Source organism: Sciurus carolinensis, chromosome X (assembly GCF_902686445.1).
Source record: "Sciurus carolinensis chromosome X, mSciCar1.2, whole genome shotgun sequence".
Classification (NCBI taxonomy): Eukaryota; Metazoa; Chordata; class Mammalia; order Rodentia; family Sciuridae; genus Sciurus; species Sciurus carolinensis.
In genome coordinates, this window is record NC_062232.1 from 53,645,940 (window position 1) to 53,665,441 (window position 19,502).

Below are 19,502 nucleotides of genomic sequence, written 5' to 3' on the forward strand. Positions count from 1 at the left end.
ACCTCAAATAACTGCCTTTTAATCTTTTAATAATTATCATAATACATAATGTTTAATGCTTTATGGTTCAATGATCTGTAATTGGCACTAATGTCAATTTCTATAGCCAACTAAAGGTAACATGAGCAATGTACTTATTACATTGCTTATTAATAAAATAATATAAGAAGTAAAAATACTTATAGTTAGAAGATTTAACAGTAAGATATATAACAGCAAAATGGGAGTTTTCAAGCTATCATAGATATTACAGTGGACAGTTATAAAAGATAGGATAGATAATATCAAAGTAACAAAGACACACTCTCTTATTTCAGAATAATTTCTGAAATAAACACTTAGCATAATATTCTCTAACTCCATCCATTTACCTGCAAAGGCCATAATTTTATTCTTCTTTATGGCTGAGTAATATTCCATTGTGTATATATACCACAGTTTCTTTATCCATTCATCAATTGAAGGGCATCTAGGTTGGTTCCACAATCTAGCTATTGTGAATTGAGCTGCTATAAACATTGATGTAGCTGCATCACTGTAGTATGCTGCTTTTAAGTCCTTTGGGTATAAACTGAAGAGCAGGATAACTGGATCAAATGGTGGATCCATTCCAAGTTTTCTGAATCTCCATACTGCTTTCCAGAGTGGCTGCACCAATTTGCAATTCCACCAGCAATGTATGAGTGTGCCTTTTTTCACACATCCACACCAACACCTGTTATTGCTTGTATTCTTGATAATAGCCTTTCTAATTAGAGTGAGATGAAATCTTAGGGTGGTTTTGATTTGCATTTCTCTAATTATTAGAGATGTTGAACACTTTTTCATATATTTGTTGATAGCTTGTATATCTTCTTCTGTGAAGTATCTGCCCAGTTCCTTAGCCCATTTGTTGATTGGATCCTTTGTATTTTTGGTGTGAACTTTTTTAAGTTCTTTATAAATTTTGGAGATTAGTGCTCTATCTGAACTGCATGTGGAATAGATTTTCTCCCACTCTGTAGGCTCTCTTTTCACATTATTATTTCCTTTGCCGAGAAAAAACCTTTTTAGTTTGAATCCATCTCATTTATTGACTCTTGATTTCATTTCTTGCACTCTGGGAGTCTTGTTAAGGAAGTCTGTTCCTAAACCAACATGATGAAGATTTGTACCTACTTTTTCTTCTATAAGGTACAGGGTCTCTGTTCTAATTCCTAGGTCCTTGATCCATTTTGAGTTGAGTTTTTTTGCAAGGTGAATGATTTAATTTTCATTTTTTCAAGGTGAATGGGTTTAATTTCATTTTATTGCATATGGGTTTCCAGTTTTGCCAGCTCCATTTGTTGAAGAGGCTATCTTTTCTCCATTGTATATTTTTGGTACCTTTGTCTAGTATGAGATAACTGTATTTATGTGGGTTTGTCTCTGTGTCTTCTATTCTGTACCATTGGTCTACCTGTCTATTTTGGTGCCAATACCATGTCATTTTTGTTACTGTTGCTTTATGGTAGAGTTTAAGGTCTGATATTGGGATACCTCCTGCATCACTCTTCCTGTCCAGGATTGCTTTGGCTATTCTGGGTCTCTTATTCTTCCAGGTGAATTTCATGATTCCTTTCTCTATTTCTAGGAGGAATGTCATTGAGATTTTAATTGGAATTGCGTTGGCCTTTGGTAGTATGGCCATTTTGACAATATGAATTCTTCCTATCCAAGAACGTAGGAAATCTTTCCATCTTCTAAGGTTTTCTTAAATTTCTTTTTTTAGTATTCTGTAGTTTTCATTATAGAGGTCTTTTAGCTCTTTTATTATATTGATTCCTAAGTATTTTTTTGAGGCTATTGTGAATGGGGTAGTTTTCCTAATTTCTCTTTCAGAGGATCTATCACTTATGAATAGAAAGGCATTAGATTTGTGTGTGTTGATTTTATATCCTGCTACTTTTTTAAAATATTTTTTTAGATGTTGATAGCTCTTTATTTTATTCTTTTATTTATATGTGGTGCTGAGAATCAAACCCAGTGCCTCACACATGCTAGGCAAGCGCTCTACCACTGAGCCACAACTCCAGCCCCATATATCCTGCTACTTTGCTGAATTAATTTATTAGTTCTGGAAGTTTTCTGGTGGAGTTTTTTGGATCCTCTAAATATAGAATCATGTCATTGGCAAGTAGTGATAGCTTGAGTTATTTTTCCTATTCGTATCCCTTTAATTTCTTTGATGGGTCTAATTGCTCTGGCTAGTGTTTCAAGGACAATGTTGAAGAGAAGTGGTGAAGAGGGCATCCCTGTCTTGTTCCAGTTTTTAGAGGGAATGCTTTCAGTTTTTCTCCATTTAGAATGATGTTGGCTGTGGGCTTAGCATAGATAGCCTTTACATTCTCTTCAAACATGTTCTGTACTTCATCTTTGTCAAGAACGTATCATTTTATTGCCTTAACAACAGAAAACCAATCCTATTTTGTGATGATTTCTTTCTAGAGAGATGTTTATGTCCCTTAGTTCCTTTTCCATTCCAGAGTACCAACTCTCATTTGAAGAAGAAAAAAATTATAACAGTTCCTACTTTGTCTTTAAGTCTCTTTTTTTTTGCTTAGATCGTAGTAGCCATAGGTTCCTGTCAGGGTCCATCTGGAACTTTGTTTGTTCCTGTATGAAACTAAAGATAGAAGTTTTGGTCTGCAGAAAAACCTGAGCAGTCTCCTTTACATGCAGATGGGATCTGGGCCAGTAAGATGGCATAGTGTTCTGTTAGGCTAAAAAGGGGAAAAAATAATAGAAAGGACTAATACAGGGATTAGTAAAGTTATTGGCAAGCAGATTTGATAAATTTCAGCAGGCTCTTTTTCCTGAGTGGAATAAATGGCTCTGCAAAATGGTATCTCTTCCAATTGGCAGTAAAAGGAAAAGAAAGGGAGGGTTACTTAAGGAAATTGTTTTCGTTTTAGATTGAGGGGATATAAGCCTGTGTATGGACTGAAAAGAAGGAAAATAATTAGAAGGTCAAAGAGAAAGGGGAAAGATTAAAGGATCACAGGACCCAGAGAGACTGAAGGGAATAGAAATATGTGCAGAAACAAGAGGCAGAGCCTTGAGAATAAAAGCAGCCATTTCCTATGAAATAAGAGGAGGGATGAAGGAATGATTAATAGCAAAGGAAAGAATGTGAGGTGTGGAGAAGGAAGGTTAGGGAGCCCTTGTGGATAATTAGGCTCCATAAAGAATTAGGTAAAAATTATATACTAGGAGAAAGTGAAGGTAGATTTACGGTCTTAAAAATGATGAGTATGTAGAATAGCTACCATGGTGAGTTAGATTAGTTTAGTCAAGTAGAAATGAGGAGGAAAAGATTGGTAATTGTCCAAGAGATCAGCTAAGGTCAAGAGCATGTTTGCAATGCATCCAGTCCTTTTGTTTATGTTATTTCTTCAACATTGCAGCCTACAGATAGATACATACACTGAGTCAGTTTAACCTATGTTGGGAACGGTGGAAGGTCTTTGATCCAGTGAGTGCTTAGGCACGGAAAACTGAAATATTTGACCACAGAGTTCAGAATAGTTAAGTTAAGACCCAGAAGAGTCTAATATACTGACAATATTAGAAAGGGTCAGTAAATTGGTAGCCACAAGAGTGAAGAACAGGATCTATGAAAGCTATACAGTCAGAGAGAAATGTGGAGTCTGGGATCTTATAAATATATTTGTCTCAGGTTAAAAGGGAGTCCAAAATATGGCTGGATAAGTAAAAGGTAGAGTAGGGCTAACAAAAAATGGTACCATTTGTCTTAGTCCATTTGTGCTGCTTTAACAGAAAACCTTAGACTGGGTAATTTGTATAAATGGAAATTTATTTCTCATAATTCTGAAAGCTAAAGAAGTCCAAGATCATGGCACCAGCAACAATATTGTCTGGTGAGGGTATCTTCTCACTGCATCTTTCTATGGCAAAAAAAGTGGAAGGGAAAAAAGAAAAAATTATGTCCTTATATAGCAGAAGTAACAGAAGAGTGAAAGTCCCTAGCAAGTTGCCTCTATTCTTTTTTTATAAGGCATTAATCCCATCCACAGGGCAGAGACCTCATGACCTAATCACCTCCTAAAAGTCCTTCCTCCTAATACAGATATATCAGAGATCAAATTTCAACATGAATTTGGACATTCGAACCATAGCACCATTTATATATCATTTGACTGTGGTTCATACATAGTATCTTATTTAATTCCCACTATAACCAAATAAGGTTGTTATATTTGTGTTAATTTATAGAGGATCTTAATCAAGACCATATAGCTACTTAGTGACAGAGCCAAGATTGGAGCCTAGGTTTATCTGATACCAAAGCCCATGCACTTAACCATTATACTGTGTAGCCCTTCCACAGTAATAATGGGAAGTTAAGTGTTTTAGAAGGACCTCAGAAATTATTACACTGTTTGAAAAGCAAACCTGAGAATTAAATAGAGTAGAAAAGAATGTTTTACCCTGTTGAAAAGAGTAAGAGGAAAGGTATTCCATTATGTAAAGAAAGAGCATAGGACTTGATTGAATTTCTAAGATGGAAATCTCAGGCATGGTGGCATACACCTGTATTCCCAGCAGGTCAGTAGGCTGAGACAGGTGGTTCAAAAGTTCAAGGCCAGTCTCAGCAACTTATTGAGACCCTAAGCAACTTAGTGAGACTGTCTTTCAAAATAAGAAACAAAAGGGCTGGGACTGTAGCACAGTGAGTGGTAAAATGCCCCTGGGTTAAATCTTCCTTAACAAAAAAAGAAAAAGAGAGAAAAGTAAAGGAAATCTCAGGTCCAAAATTGTTTGACCCTAGGCAAGCCATGTAACTTTTGAGCTAGTTTCCTTATCTGTAAAACCCAGAAAGATAAAAAAAAAAAAACAATGATAACAAGATTGTTAAAAAAATAGCTATTCATCCAATTTCACAGCATTACTTTAAAGATTGTAATAATGGATGTAAGAAGTAAATAACTATAGAGATGTTGTTGTCATAGTGATAGTTATCTGTTACTTTGTTTCCATGGTAAAAGGGCAAGAAGTGCCAAAGGACTCAAATGAGCAAATCCAACATTTGGGCCTTTGTTCTTTGAACTTTACATAGAGGCACACTCAGAAAAGTTAACAGGATTAAGAATATTCCTTAGGATTGATGAGAGTATTTCTATGGGGTATTTATTTCTTTTTTATTTCTCAGAAGAAATGCAAGTATATGTGAGATACTTTCCTAAGCAATTTAAATTTTGTTTCCTGGTATTAGGTATTAATATTAATAGAGGCCTCCTATGCTTGGGAAATGTAATCAGTGCTCTTGGAGATGACAAAAAGGGTGGCTTTGTACCCTACAGAGATTCCAAGTTGACTCGACTTCTTCAAGGTAAGCCCAAAGTACCTCTAAAAATAAGAGAGAATAACTGAGAATGATAGTGCTGAGCAAGCAAAGATGAGACAGGTAAAAAGCTAGCTACTGGGGCTAACACAGACATAGCTGTCTAATTGATAAATAGAAGAGAGAGCTGTTGGCAGTGAGGTTTCTAAGATAATGGGAAAATGTCTTCATATATGGCTTTGAGAGCCAAGAAGTCTGCAGAGTGCCAACTGTACTTAGTACTTTGCACCTGAAAATGAACATGGTTAATGTTTCTTTACATAATAGTGCTGCTAAGCAGAATTCTCTGGAGAGTTAAAATCTACCTAGAGGGGGCATCCTAATAATATTTAATACCAATAGTGTGGCTCCTATGGGTCAGACCACAGTTGTTTTAACCTGATTCACTACTGAAATAATAGTTTCTCTTGAGAATAGAGATACATGCAGTAGGGTTCTAAAATATATCGTTTTACACACCAGAAACCTTAAGTGTTTTTATATTGATACAAATAGGAAATTTGTAAATATCTTAAGAATTTCATCACCAATGCAAATGGACAGCTTGTGCTTACATCCTGTTTGTTGGACTTCATTTTCTTTCATGGTCCTTTATTGTTCTATTTCAGATTCTCTAGGAGGTAATAGCCATACTCTTATGATAGCCTGTGTGAGTCCTGCTGACTCCAATCTAGAGGAAACATTAAATACTCTTCGCTACGCTGACAGAGCAAGAAAAATCAAGAACAAACCTGTAATTAATATTGATCCTCAGACAGCTGAACTTAATCATCTTAAGCAACAGGTATAAGGGATTTAAATTTTTATGGGAAAAATTATGTGAGTGTAATGATATAGCTTGTTTGTCAAAATTCTGTCAGAAATTTAGATATGTTGATTAAGCATTATGTTAGTTTGGTGATCTCTTTAAGTAAATTCTATTAATATGTTTGCTGTCCTTCTAAGATTGGAGGTGGCATTGGGAGATTTCTTTGAAAAAGAAGTGAGCAGTGAAAGATGAAGCAAGAGTTGTAGGCAAGACCCAGATCCTGAAGTTCCTTATATGACCTGTTCAAGAATTTGGAAATCAGCTGGAAAGTATTAGAGCCATTTAAGGGTTTTAAATAAGAAGGGTGACATGATAAAATATGTGTTTTAGGGAGATAACCTCAGCAAGAATAGTGAAAGTAGATTAGAAGTGAATATGGCTAGAAGTAAGAAAACAAATTAGGCTGCTATAATAACCAGGTGAGAATTATGGCTGGAACTAAAGATAATAGCAGTAGAGATGAAGAGAAGGGGATAGTTTGGAGGAGAAAAACAAGAAGGAGCTAAAATATATAGAACTTAAGTGGTAACATTTGATATGGGAAAAGAAAGGTGAGTGGGGAGAGTTAAGATTGATTCCCAAATTTCTTTCTTGAACAGCTGAATAAATGGTAGTGCTAATCATTCAGTCAGGAGGAAAAATAGGGCTAGGTAGGCAACTGGAAATGATGAGTTCAGTTTGGGTCCTTTTGAGGTTGAAGGACTTACAGGGCTTGTAAGTAGAAATATTCAAACATATCTGGCTCTATGGGTTTGATGTAGAGATGTATGAGCTGAAGACAGGTTCAAGTCAATAGCATTAGATGGTATGAAGTTATGGAATAGATAAAATCAAAGAGTACTTGACATATTAAAGGTACTCACTAAATAATTGCCAAATAAACAAATGAACAAGAGAAGAAGGCAGAAACCGGAAGTCTTGGGAACATTAGCACTTAAGGAATACAGGAAGAAGAGAAGACATTAAGAGGGACTAATAAGCAGTAGACCGGAAGAAAACCAGTGGTGTCATGACAGACAAGGGACAAGCATTTCAAGGAGGATTATGAGAAGTGTAAATTTACAGAGTGTAAGATAATGATTTTTAAAGGTCCATTGATTTTTGTCAACAAGAAAGCAATTGGTGACCTTTATTAGAAGAAGGTCAGGGGAATAAGAGCAGGTTGATAAAGTATAAGTAGATAGAATGGTAGGTAAGAAGTGAAGGAAGCTGATAGGCTCTTGTTTCAAAGAGAGAGGTTTAGAAAAGGTAATAGCTAGAAATCAAGGGTCAAGGGATATAGGTCTGTTTTTAAACTATGGGAAAAACTTGCATGAGTAAAAGAAACAGCTGGGTGCAATGGCTTATGCCTTTAATCCCAGCAACTCAGGAGGCTTAGGCAGGAGGATTGCAGGTTCAAGGCCAGCTTGGGCTATGTAGTGAGAACCTGTCTCAAAAGTTTTTAAAAGGCGGGTGCCTGGGGGTGTAGCTCTGTGGTAGAGTAGCATACTTGCCCAGCATGGGCATTCCTGGATTAAATCCCCAGTACTAAAAAACAAAGTAAAAGAACTAGATAGGAGAGACTGAAACTGAGAACAGAGAACAGACAAGATCATCTTCTAAGATTGAGCAGTCAGATAAGAATAGGGGGCTTGAAGTCACTCTCAGCAGAAATGGAAGAGGTAGCTGACTGTGAGCATGAATTTGTGGTGTATAAGTGTGACTGGTTGTACAGCAGCTCAGTAGCCCTGTTAGAGAAGCCAAGAAGGCAGGAATTAGATTGATGCAGGTATAAAGGGGTCACATTTTCTCACATTCCAGATTATAGTATTGCTTCCACTTGAAATCAGGTGTTTGCCAGCTCCTTACTCACTCCCTCTCTGGCCTCCTTCCTTAGTGATAACTACTATTTATTTAATCTCTTTTCTTCCCTTTCCTTCTCCTTTATCTCCTTCCTCCCTAGGGGTCACTGTAATTTATCTGTCCACAATTATCATCTGAATTATAAAATACCAGTCTATTCCCCTATTTTCTTTTATGTTTATTCCTATTGCCCAAAATGCCCTTCTTCCTATTGACTTATTTGCTCATTTGTTCCAACAATAAGTATTTAGTAAACAGTATTATGTGCTGGGCACTATGCTGGGATATATTATTGAGCAAAGCAATACAGTTTCTACCTTCTAGGAGCTTATTGCCTAACATGAGAGACAAACACTTAACACATAATCATATAGTATTATGTTATTATAAAGTGGGATACTGTGCTATGAGCGTGTGGAATAGGGCCTTCTGTTAAATATTCAGTCTGTGGAGCCTTCCCTGAGGTAGCAACATTTGAGCTGAGATCTGAGGGATTAAATATGTATAAACTGCAGAAATGAAGGAAGAGATTTGAAAGGAGAAGAAACAGCATGAGAGCAAAGTATGGTGAAGAGCATTCACACTGCCACCAGGTGGCCCAGGCTCAAATCCTGGCTTTGTAGCTTAATAGCTTTGCACCTTGGGCAAGATCTCTTTCCTTCAGGTTTCCTGTCTGCCCTGGAAATAATAATAATAATACCTGCTTCATAGGGTTTTTGTGAGGGTTAAATGAGCAATCTATATAAAGTACTTTGAACAACACCTGGTATGTAGCAAGTGCTAAAAGGATCTGAATTAGTATGGAGTATATACCACATCTGAAGAACTCAAAGGATACTGGTGAGAATGCAGAAAGCAAGGAAAATATTCTAGTATGAACCAAGAGGGAAAGCAGAAGCATGACCATGAATTCATGGACCATATGAAAAAATGATTTTAAGCTGTGTGGTAACATTGGTAATTTTCATTTTTAAAAGATGGTCTGGCTGCTGTGTGGAAATCAGGAAAGTATGATTCTGGTAAACCAAATGCTACCTGTCAATCAAGTAAATTGAAGACTGAAAAATATTCCATTGGCTATAGTCACAATCAGGTCATTGGCGAACTTAGCAAGTTACTTAAATGAACCTTACCTTAGATTTCATAGGCATTGAGTAAAATTATTCAACTGCTAATTTTAGTAATTTCATTGCAGAAGAATAAATAGTTTTTAGTCGGTGATTATTTTTCTTTGCTTCTCCCAGGTACAACAACTACAGGTCTTATTGCTACAAGCCCATGGGGGTACCCTGCCTAGATCCATAAAGTAAGTGACATAAGATTATCTGATTGATTGATTGATTGATTGATTGATTGACTGAGGTGCCAGGGGTTGAACTCTGGGTATAAATTAAATTTAAATGTTTGTTAGAGCAGAGGCTCTTTTTCCTGATAGTTGTTTTCCTCTGTTATCCTAAAATTTCTAGTAGCATTCATTTGGTGTCAGGAAAGGGAATTTACCAACCCTGCTGACTACTTTGGACTTAGCTAGTTATCTTTGAAGCAGCCTAATAGAACAGAAAAAGTATGGGTTTTGGTCTAAGAAATTTATTAATTTGAATGCTACTGTAGGAAGAGCTGTCTCTTCTCCCCAATGTATTTATTTGTCTACTTAGTTATATCCACAGATACATGAATATTTACTTTATTCTATAGGTTATCCTCCAATACTAGCATTTGTTTTATTCAAATTATTCCTAATTTGTCCATTCAGAGCTACTTTAGGTTGGCTTTTTGTGTTCTTTTACAAGTCCTCAATTTTTTGAATATTTCCACAAGATGTTCCAAACTCTATTTTCCCTACCCCAGTTCTGGAATCCTCCGTATTTCCAAGAAGCCTGGTTTCTTTTATTGGAAAATGGTGTTTAGAAACTAAGATATGGATGCTAGCACTGGTTGTGCTCATTGTTACTGGGTGTCTCCACTTTTAGGCTTTCTTAGCAGGTAGAACTAAGAAATATCTGCATGTGTAATAACCCACACATATATATGCATCTGTATTTTTGTATCTATCAATCTGTGTATGTATTAAAAACCATGATTATGTAACTCTGATTCCATCCCAACACTAAAGGGTTCATTTTGGCCTTCTTATTTATAAGTTCTCTAACAATAAGAAATGCAGTTGTCATTATCTGCAATTTATTTACGTGTTCAATTCTAGTGTACACATAATGGAGTTTCACAATTGCTAACCCATATCCCTGTGAGAAACACTTTATGAACTAGATGTCAACATTTATGCAGTTTTTTCTGCATTTAGCATGGTACTATTTTCCATAGTTAATATTTATATTCCATTTTGGGTCATCCCTACATCTTTTTTTTGCCCCTACGTCTTAATTAGATTTAGTTGTTTATATTTTGGGTATGTATATCATTATAATGGAGCTAATTAAGTATTAGAGATATGCAAAAAGATACACTCAAAACAGAGAAATGGAAATTAAAATCCTCAATAAATAAATTGTGCATGTGTGTATGTGTGTTAACAGAAAATAATCAATGTTGGCAAGGATGTGAGGAATATGGAAAAATTTGGACCCTTGTGTGCTATTGTGGGATTGTAAAATGACATCACCACTATGGAAAACAGGATAGAAATTTCCAAAATATTAAAAATACACCTATCATATGATAAAACAATCCCAATTCAGTATATCCAAAAGTATTGAAAACAGAGTCTCAAAGAGATGTTTTTCACAACCATGTTCACAGCAGCACTTTTTTTATAGTACATTTTATTTAACATAATATCTCCCAAGTGTTATTATTTCAACAAGTATTAAATTTTTTTTATCTTTTAATTTTTTTACAGACTGCATTTTGATTCATTGTACACAAATGCGGTACATCATTTCGTTTCTATGATTGTACACGATGTAGATTCATACCATTCATGTAATCATACATGTACATAGGGTAATGATGTCTGTCTCATTCCACCATTTTTATACCCCCCTCCCTCTCATTTCCTACATAATCTAAAGTTTCCCATTCTTCTCTCCCTCCGACCCCCCCATTATATATCATTCTCCACTTATCAGGGAAAACATTCGGCCTTTGGTTTTTGGGGATTGGCTTATTTCACTTAGCATGATATTCTCCAATTCCATCCATTTATTTGCAAATGCCATAATATTATTATTCTTTACGGTGGAATAATATTCCATTGTGTATATATACCACAGTTTCTTTATCCATTCATCTGTTGAAGGGCATCTAGGTTGGTTCCACAATCTAGCTATTGTGAACTGAGCTGCTATAAACATTGATGTGGCTATGTTACTGTAGTATGTTGATTTTAATTCCTTTGGGTATAAACCGAGGAGTGGGATAACTGGGTCAAAAGGTGGGTTCATTCCAAGTTTTCTAAGGATTCTCCACACTGCTTTCATGAGTGGCTGCACCAATTTGCCACTCCACCAGCAATGTAAAAGTGTGCCTTTTTCTCCACATCCATGCCACCATCTAATTTGTGTTCTTGATAATAGCCATTCTAATTGGAGTGAGATGAAATCTTAGGGTAGTTTTGATTTGCATTTCTCTATTTACTAGAGATGTTGAAGACTTTTTCATATATTTATTAATTTCCTGTATGTCTTCTTCTGTAAAGTGTTTGTCCAGTTCTTTAGCCCATTTATTGATTGGGTTCTTTGTATTTTGGGTGTAAAGTTTGTAAGTTCTTTATAAATTTTGGAGATAAGTGCTCTATCTGAAGTGCGTGTGAAAAAGATTTTCTCCCACTCTGTAGGCTCTCTCTTCACATTCTTGACTGTATCCTTTGCTGAGAAAAAGCTTTTTAGTTTGAGTCCATCCCATTTATAGTAGCACTTTTATAGTAGCATTCATAGTAGCACTTTTCACAGTAATAAAAAAGCAGTATCATGGTGTAATGAGGTAAACATCATTACCTTATATACATATATGACTACACAAATGGTGTGACTCTACATTGTGTACAACCAGAGAAATAAAAAGTTGTACTCCATTTGTGTACAAGGAATCATAAACACGAATCAATAATACATGACATTCTGCTGTCATGTATAACTAATTAGAACAAACAATAAAAAATTAAAAAATCAGAAAAGCAGTATCATTCCAAATGTTCATCAACAAATGAATTAATAAACAAAATGTGATTAGTGACATCAGCATGATCATAGATAGAAGATTCTAGACCTCACTTTCCCCACAGAAAGATCAATTAGAAATTATCAACAAACAAAAACACCTTGGTGAAAACCCTAAAACTTGAGAATAAGCCTGAGTTACCTGGCATGTTCAAAGGAACTAAATCAAAATCTGCATTGATGGGCTGGGGATATAGCTCAGTTGGTAGAGTGCTTGCCTCACTGGCACAAGGCACTGGGTTCAATCCCTAGGACCACACACACACAAAGAATCTGCATTGAAAGAATAGGAAAAACCAGGCTTGGTGGTGCAGGCCTGTAATCCCAGCTACTTAGGAGATTGAGGCAGGAGGATTGCAATTTCCAGCCCAACTGGGCAACTTGGTGAGACCCTGTATCAAATTTTTAAAAAAAGGGGCTGGGATTATGGCTCAGTGGTGAAGCACCCCTGGGTTCAATCCCCAATATCAAGAAAAAGAAAAGGAAGGATAGGAGAAACTATCTCACTTTGACCATGTTGCTCCTCCCCCAAGTCATCATAGCACCATACAGAGAGAATTCTCCAGAGCCCATGGTTCCCACAGTGGAAAAAGAACCAGGGAGGCAGAAATCCAGCTTCCCTAGCATTCAAAGATGAAATCAGGAAGCCCATTCCATTCTGACTTTACAAGGAACAGGTTGCATTGGGGAATCTACACAGTTAAACCTCCTAGGGTCAGGTAGAAATAAGCAGGGAGGTAGAGGCCAGTATTCAGATTTTGGTGAAAGTTAGTGTACACACCAGCAGTAAGTGCTCCATCACAGAGGTACCAGCTTATACCCAAAGCTCAACTGATCAATCCCAGAAAAAGTGGTAAGTGCTACTTGAGTAGCCAGCCTCCAGGTCTCACCTCAGAGACTACCCCAGGACCCCACCCAGAAAGAAGACTCCAGCAGCAAATTTCCACCACAAGCAGGCACTAGATTTCCCACACTTGGAACATAAACAGTGTTCCCAGTAGCCTCAAAGCCCACCCTCATGTCCTACCCAGGAAGAGAAGCAAATCTCAACTATGCGTCTCTACTGGGTATAGCATGTAGTCCATCTATCCCTATCCACTTAACCCCAGGGCCTCTCCTTCAACCCTACCCACTACTGAACTCAAATAGAAGTACCTCGTGGCCATGGAACACATCACATGGACTAGCCAGATCAGAGGCAGTAGATGTGCCCATTCAGCAATTTAGCCTCAATCAGAGTTCAGCTAATAATCTTGTCAGATAGCAGAGCCTACCCAGCTGCCCCACCTGAACTCGGAGTAAAGGTATCAGCAGTCCAACCAACTAGAAAACCTGAAAGCAATCTCTACCAGCTAGCCCATAACTAGTGAAGATCTAGCCACACCAAAGAACTCCTATAAAAGCTAAAAAGGCTAGCTGTCTCTGTAAATGCATATGCGCCAATGGAAGGACACAAGGATTGAAAACCCTGAGGAAATCATGACACTTCCAAAGCTTCCATGAAATACCTAATGAAATAATATCTGTAAAATGACAGAAAAAAACAATTTAGAGTAATTCCTTCAAAAACTTCAGTGAACTTCAAGAATACAGAGATGAAAAAACTAAATGAAATTTGGAAACATGGCAACATGAGAAGTTTAACAACAAAACAAAAACAATAAAACCAAATAGAAATCCTAGACATGTAATATACAGTGACTAAACTGAAATATACAGCTGACTTGACAGAACATTTGAAGACAGAACATTGGAAATTACTTGATCAGGGTAAGGAAGGAAGGAAGGAAGGAAGGGAAGGAAGAAGGGAAAGAGGGAGGAAGGAAGAAAGAAAGGAGAGAGAGAAATGATTTAAAAGAATGTAGAAAGCCTACCAGAATTATCAGATTCCATCAAGAGACCTAATATATGCATAGATTTTCCAGGTGAATAAAAGGGACCAGAAAGCATATTTTTCAAAATAATGGATGAAAACTTCACTGATCGGAGGAAAGAAGTCAATATAAAGGTATAAAAGAGCAGTAGTCAACAATTAAATTTAACTGAAGGAGGAATGGACAAGGTATTTTATAATCCAATAAAAAAATCACAAAGATTCTGAGATGAGTTAGAGATAAGATATACATCATATACAAAGTAGTTCCAATGTAACCATGTGGACTTCTTAGCAGAAACACTGAAAACCAGGGAAGATTGGGATGATATATTAAAAGGAACAGAACTGCCAACCAAGAATACTCAGCAAACCTATATTTTATAAATAAAAACTTTCGTAGACAAAAGCTAAGGGAGTTCATTACCACTAGCCTTCCTTATGGGAATTGCTAAACAGAGTACTTTAAACTGAAACAAAAGGCTGCCAATTAATACCAAAACTTACAAAAGTCTGGAAATGTGGCTCAGTGGTACGTAATGGTATAAGAAATTCAGAGTATTCAGAATACTCCAGGATTCTATTGGTGGTGTGTAAAGTAATTTAATCCCTAGTACAAGGGTTAAAAGACAAAATTATTGATAACTATAGCTAAAATAAATTATCAAGGGATACATATTACAAAATTATACAAATTCAAACCTCAAAACAAAATATGGAGTGTAAGAATAAAAATGTAGAATTATTGTATTCAATCAAGACTAAGCTGTTATCAGTTTAAAATTAACTCTTATAGGTGTAAGATGTTCAATGAAAGCCTTACGGTAACAAAAAAAACAAACGTGTAGCAGATGCATAAAACAATGAAGATTCAAAATATACCACTATACAAAACCATCAAACCACAGAGTTATACAGCAGGAGAAAACAAAAACTATTTACAAAGCAACCAGAAAAATACCCCAACAAAGTGACAATAGTAAGTCCTTACCTATCATTAATTACTTTTAATGTAATGAACTTAAATCTCCAATAAAATACATAGAATAAGTAAATGGATTATTATTCAGCCAAAAAATGGAAGGAAAATCTGACACATGTTACAACAATGAACCTTGAAGAAAATATGCCCAAGGCAATAACTTATCTGCTTTCAGTCTGTATAGATTTTTCTCCTATAAACATTTCATATACACAGAATTATACAGTATATGATTCTATTGTTGACTTCTTGCACTAACATTTTTAAGATTTGTCCATGTTATGACATGTATCAATTCTTCATTCTCTTTTATTGCTGAACAGTATTCCATTGTCTGGATATGCCACATTTTGTCTATCCATTTGTCAATTGATAGGCTTTCAGGTTGGTTACACTTTTGGGCTATAATGAATAGTGCTGCTGTGAACATTCCTTGTAGGTCTTTATGTGGACATATGTCTTCAGTGGGTAAATACCTAGGAGTGGAATTACTGGGTTGTATGTTTATCTTTAAGAAACTGCCATACGGTTTTCCAAAGTGGTTGTACCATATACATTCTCCACATGCTTCTAGATTTTGGTTCATAGTTAGAAAACCTTTCCCTACACCAAGATTAAAAGAGAAATTCACCCATGTTTTCTTCTAGTACTAATGTTGTTCTACATTTCATTTTTTTTTTTTTTGTGGTGCTCAGGCTCGAACCCAGGGCCTTGTGCTTGCAAGGCAAGCACTCTACCAACTAAGCTATCTTCCCAGCCCTACATTTCATTTTTCTATTTGGAGTTTATTCTTTTGTATGCTGTGAGTCTACTTTCTTTTAATATCCTTATTTTCAATAACTTATTATTTTTATTATTTAAGGATACATTCCTTCTTGTAGAAGAAGCATTGCTTCTTGTTTAGAGAAGTATGAAGAATAAAATTTAAAATTGTCATGATTTTATCACCCAAAAATGACTATCTTTCTTTTTCTAATTTTCCACTTTTTGCTAAATATACTCTGGGTTCTCTGGTAACTTTTTAAGAATGTTGGATAAAGTGATGAAAGCCAGTGCCCTTTAAAGTCCTATTTTCACTATCTTTATTTTAAAAGCAATTGACCCATCTTCCTTTCCTTACAATTTAACACAACCCTGTTTCATGTATGACAGGACCAATGAACACAAGACTAAAGAAAACCATTCCAAATTCTGTCTCGAATACACTATAAGAAATCATTTATTTCAGGGCTGGGCAGATAGCTCAGCTGGTAGAGTGCTTGCCTCACAAGCACAAGGCCCTGAGTTTGATCCCCAGTACCGAAAAAAAAAAAAAAATCATTTCAGTTGGAAAAGTAATAGACTAAGAAAAACTGATGAATCAAACAAACTCAATTATTCAATATTTTGCAAAGAAAGATATTTCTCCAAAATGTGTATTTATAACTTTAGAGACATTTCACAAGGTTGTTTAATGAAATGTGCATTTTACGTATATGAATTCTTTTACTTCACTTCTTTGGATTATGCCCCTTTTTTAGAGGTGTGTTATTGGAGCTTTTGCATTTATTTTCTGTAAGTGTTAATTTTGACCTGCTCAACTAACTTGAATTCCTAACTTCGGCAATTAAATAGCATGTGAAATAGGAAATATTGGTTTTATGTTGTATTTTCTTTTTTGTCTGATCTTTGTCTGGCCCTAGTCCTATTTTCTGCTTTAGTCTTAAAGCCTTCTCCTGTCAGCAGAGAAGAGGAAGGAGAACAGGGGAAGAGAGAAGGGAGGGAATAATAGAGGGGGATCATGAACCAAAATTAAATTCCATGCATGTATGATTTTGTAGTGATGAACCAACTACTATGTATAACTATAAAGCTCTAATTAAAATTAAAAGCCTTCCCCTGTCACATGAACATCCTATTTCATGTTGTAGTTCAGTGCTGCTTTATTATAATCTTACAAAGAACTCTTTTTTTTTCTTATGACTCTGAGAGCTTTTATATCTTTGCATTCCCATATTAACTATCTCTGAAGTGAGCATAGTAGTTAGGAGTATGGAGTCTGAAATTAAATTGCTGAGCTCTACTACCAGCTTTACCCTAACCCTCTAGTTGTGTGGGTTTTAGTTATTTAATATCTTTGTGCCTCAGTTTCTTCAACTGTAAAATGGGAATAACAATAGAACCTACCTCATGGGACTATTGTGAGAATTAAATGCATTTAACATATGTAAAGCATTTATAATAAAACCTATTGCACAGTGCTTTAGAAATATTATCTATTATTAATTTTAGTAGTATTTAAATATTAAAGCATTAACTTTAAGTTGTAATGAAGAGCCTACTCCTAATTGCTAAATTTTCCTTAGAAAAATCAACAGTTGACTTAAATATGATTCCCCCATCTAAAAAAATGTTTTAGAGGGGAAACCTATTGAGTTAAAAGTATCATTAGTTTGAAGTTCATCAACTTGCATGAATGTCATGAAAATTTTCAGTTTAATAAGGATAGAAATAATAATCTAAAATAACATTAAATTTACTAATAATTTATTTTATAATACACATTTTAATTGAACATTCCTTCATAAGATTGTTAGTGAATTCTTAACAGTGTGATATGAGACCTTATTGGATAGCCTTGCTGTTAACATTTTGATACAGAACAGGCTGAGATCTTCTATAAGAGTTGATGGAGGTCTTGAGTTGGCTGAGAGGGCATCTACTCTATTCCTGAAATCTTTTTCTGTACTTTATTGAGATTGAGAACAGCTGCTCCCTGTCCTTTTTTATTTTTATCATAGCCTTGACAACTATTCATTTTTCCCTTCAGTCTTCAGATCAAATCTTCATATTTCTTCTGATCTTTTTTTTTTAACGAGCCTATTTTCCAGTCTTTTAAACATTACATCCAAATGAATTTTTAAAAAACATGTTTCTTCGTGTTCTACTTCATTAGTCTGGAACTGATAGAAAATAATATGCATAAGTTCTAAAGGTTCTTATATGAATGGATATTTTCCTATAAGCTATTTCTGTTCCTCCCTTCCACTCATATTTGAAATGGATACCATTATTTCTACTACTCACTCTAAGCAAGTTAAAATTGATAAGCAAATGATCAGGACACTGAGTCATGAATTTCAAGTAAAGCAAGCATTTAGAAGGGAATACTTACTTATAAAGAATTGTGAAATGTGCTTCTAGTGGCCACTGGTCATCATTTCAAATTTCTGACTTAATAAATTCTATTTTCCTAAATTTTACAGTAAGTAGATAATCAACTTGTGTTGATCAGGTTAAATGTTGAACCCTGAGCAATGTCACTTCTACCTCCTCCATACGTCTTCCTTTGCTACTTACTTAAACCCTACCACCATCACCACCCTTGCTGGGGATGGAACCCAGGGCTTCCTGCATGTTAGGCAAGTGCTCTACCACTGAGCCACATCCCCAGCCCCTACCTTCTTTCATCCTTAGTGAGGGATTGAGGGTGGGAAGAGGAGGGAGAAAACATGTTAGCTACAGTTAGCTTTCACTTAAGTACACAAATAGAAAGATCCTAAACCAGGAACCAAGGTAAAGGTTACAACCATATCTGACTCTGAATTATTACCTTCCTCCAAATCATTAAAGTACTTCATGGGTATGTTTCTTGTACATCAAATATACTACCTGACTGGATGGATAGAATAGTGTTTGGATACTCTTTTCTTAGAGTTTTGTGGGGTGATTTTAACCTAACTCTCAGCCAGAAGGCTTGTGGGCTATATTTTTATCCACCTTGGATAGAAGTGCTATCAATCAGTAATTTTTCTAAAATGTTACTTTCTTTGTTTTAGTGTGGAACCATCAGAGAATCTACAATCCCTGATGGAGAAGAATCAGTCTCTGACTGAGGAGAATGAAAAATTAAGTCGTGGTTTGAGTGAGGCAGCTGGTCAGACAGCCCAAATGTTGGAGAGGATCATTTTGGTGAGCCCAAAGACTAAAATACCAGTATCTGGACATTCCCTAGCTTCCGTTTCCAAAAATATTTAACATGCTTCTTATTATGAGAAACAAGCTATATGGGAAGAAGTGTATGTGTATTTCCATATCCTGCCAGGATCCCCTGTGTAATAAATACATGGGCTTTTAATCAACATAGAGAATAGTTAGACTTGTGCAGTGAAAACCTATCTGTCCACCACAAAGAATCTACATGAATCACATTTTTAAAATACCAGAAAGGAAACAACCATGTCCATTGGTTACCTTGAATTCTGCCTAATGTTTATCCACAATACAGGTTGAGCCTACCTAATCTGACAATTTGAAATCCAAAATGCTCCCAAATCCAAAACTCGTTGCACATTATCATGACATAGTGGAAAACTCCACAGCCAACCTCATGTGAGGGGTCACAGTCAAAATATATGTGCACTAATATTGTATAAAATCACCTTCAAGCCATGTGTATA

At 35.8% G+C, this 19,502-nt stretch overlaps 1 protein-coding gene across 1 annotated transcript in view; it reads left to right on the top strand.

Annotated features, from left to right (window-relative positions):
- The window catches only part of Kif4a (kinesin family member 4A), a 127,713-nt gene that overhangs the window by 34,571 nt on the left and 73,640 nt on the right, over nucleotides 1-19,502 (top strand). Inside the window, 4 exon segments of the mRNA XM_047536619.1 lie at nucleotides 5,255-5,371; nucleotides 5,992-6,167; nucleotides 9,278-9,339; nucleotides 18,882-19,014. Of these exon segments, the coding sequence (XP_047392575.1) occupies nucleotides 5,255-5,371; nucleotides 5,992-6,167; nucleotides 9,278-9,339; nucleotides 18,882-19,014 (488 nt within the window).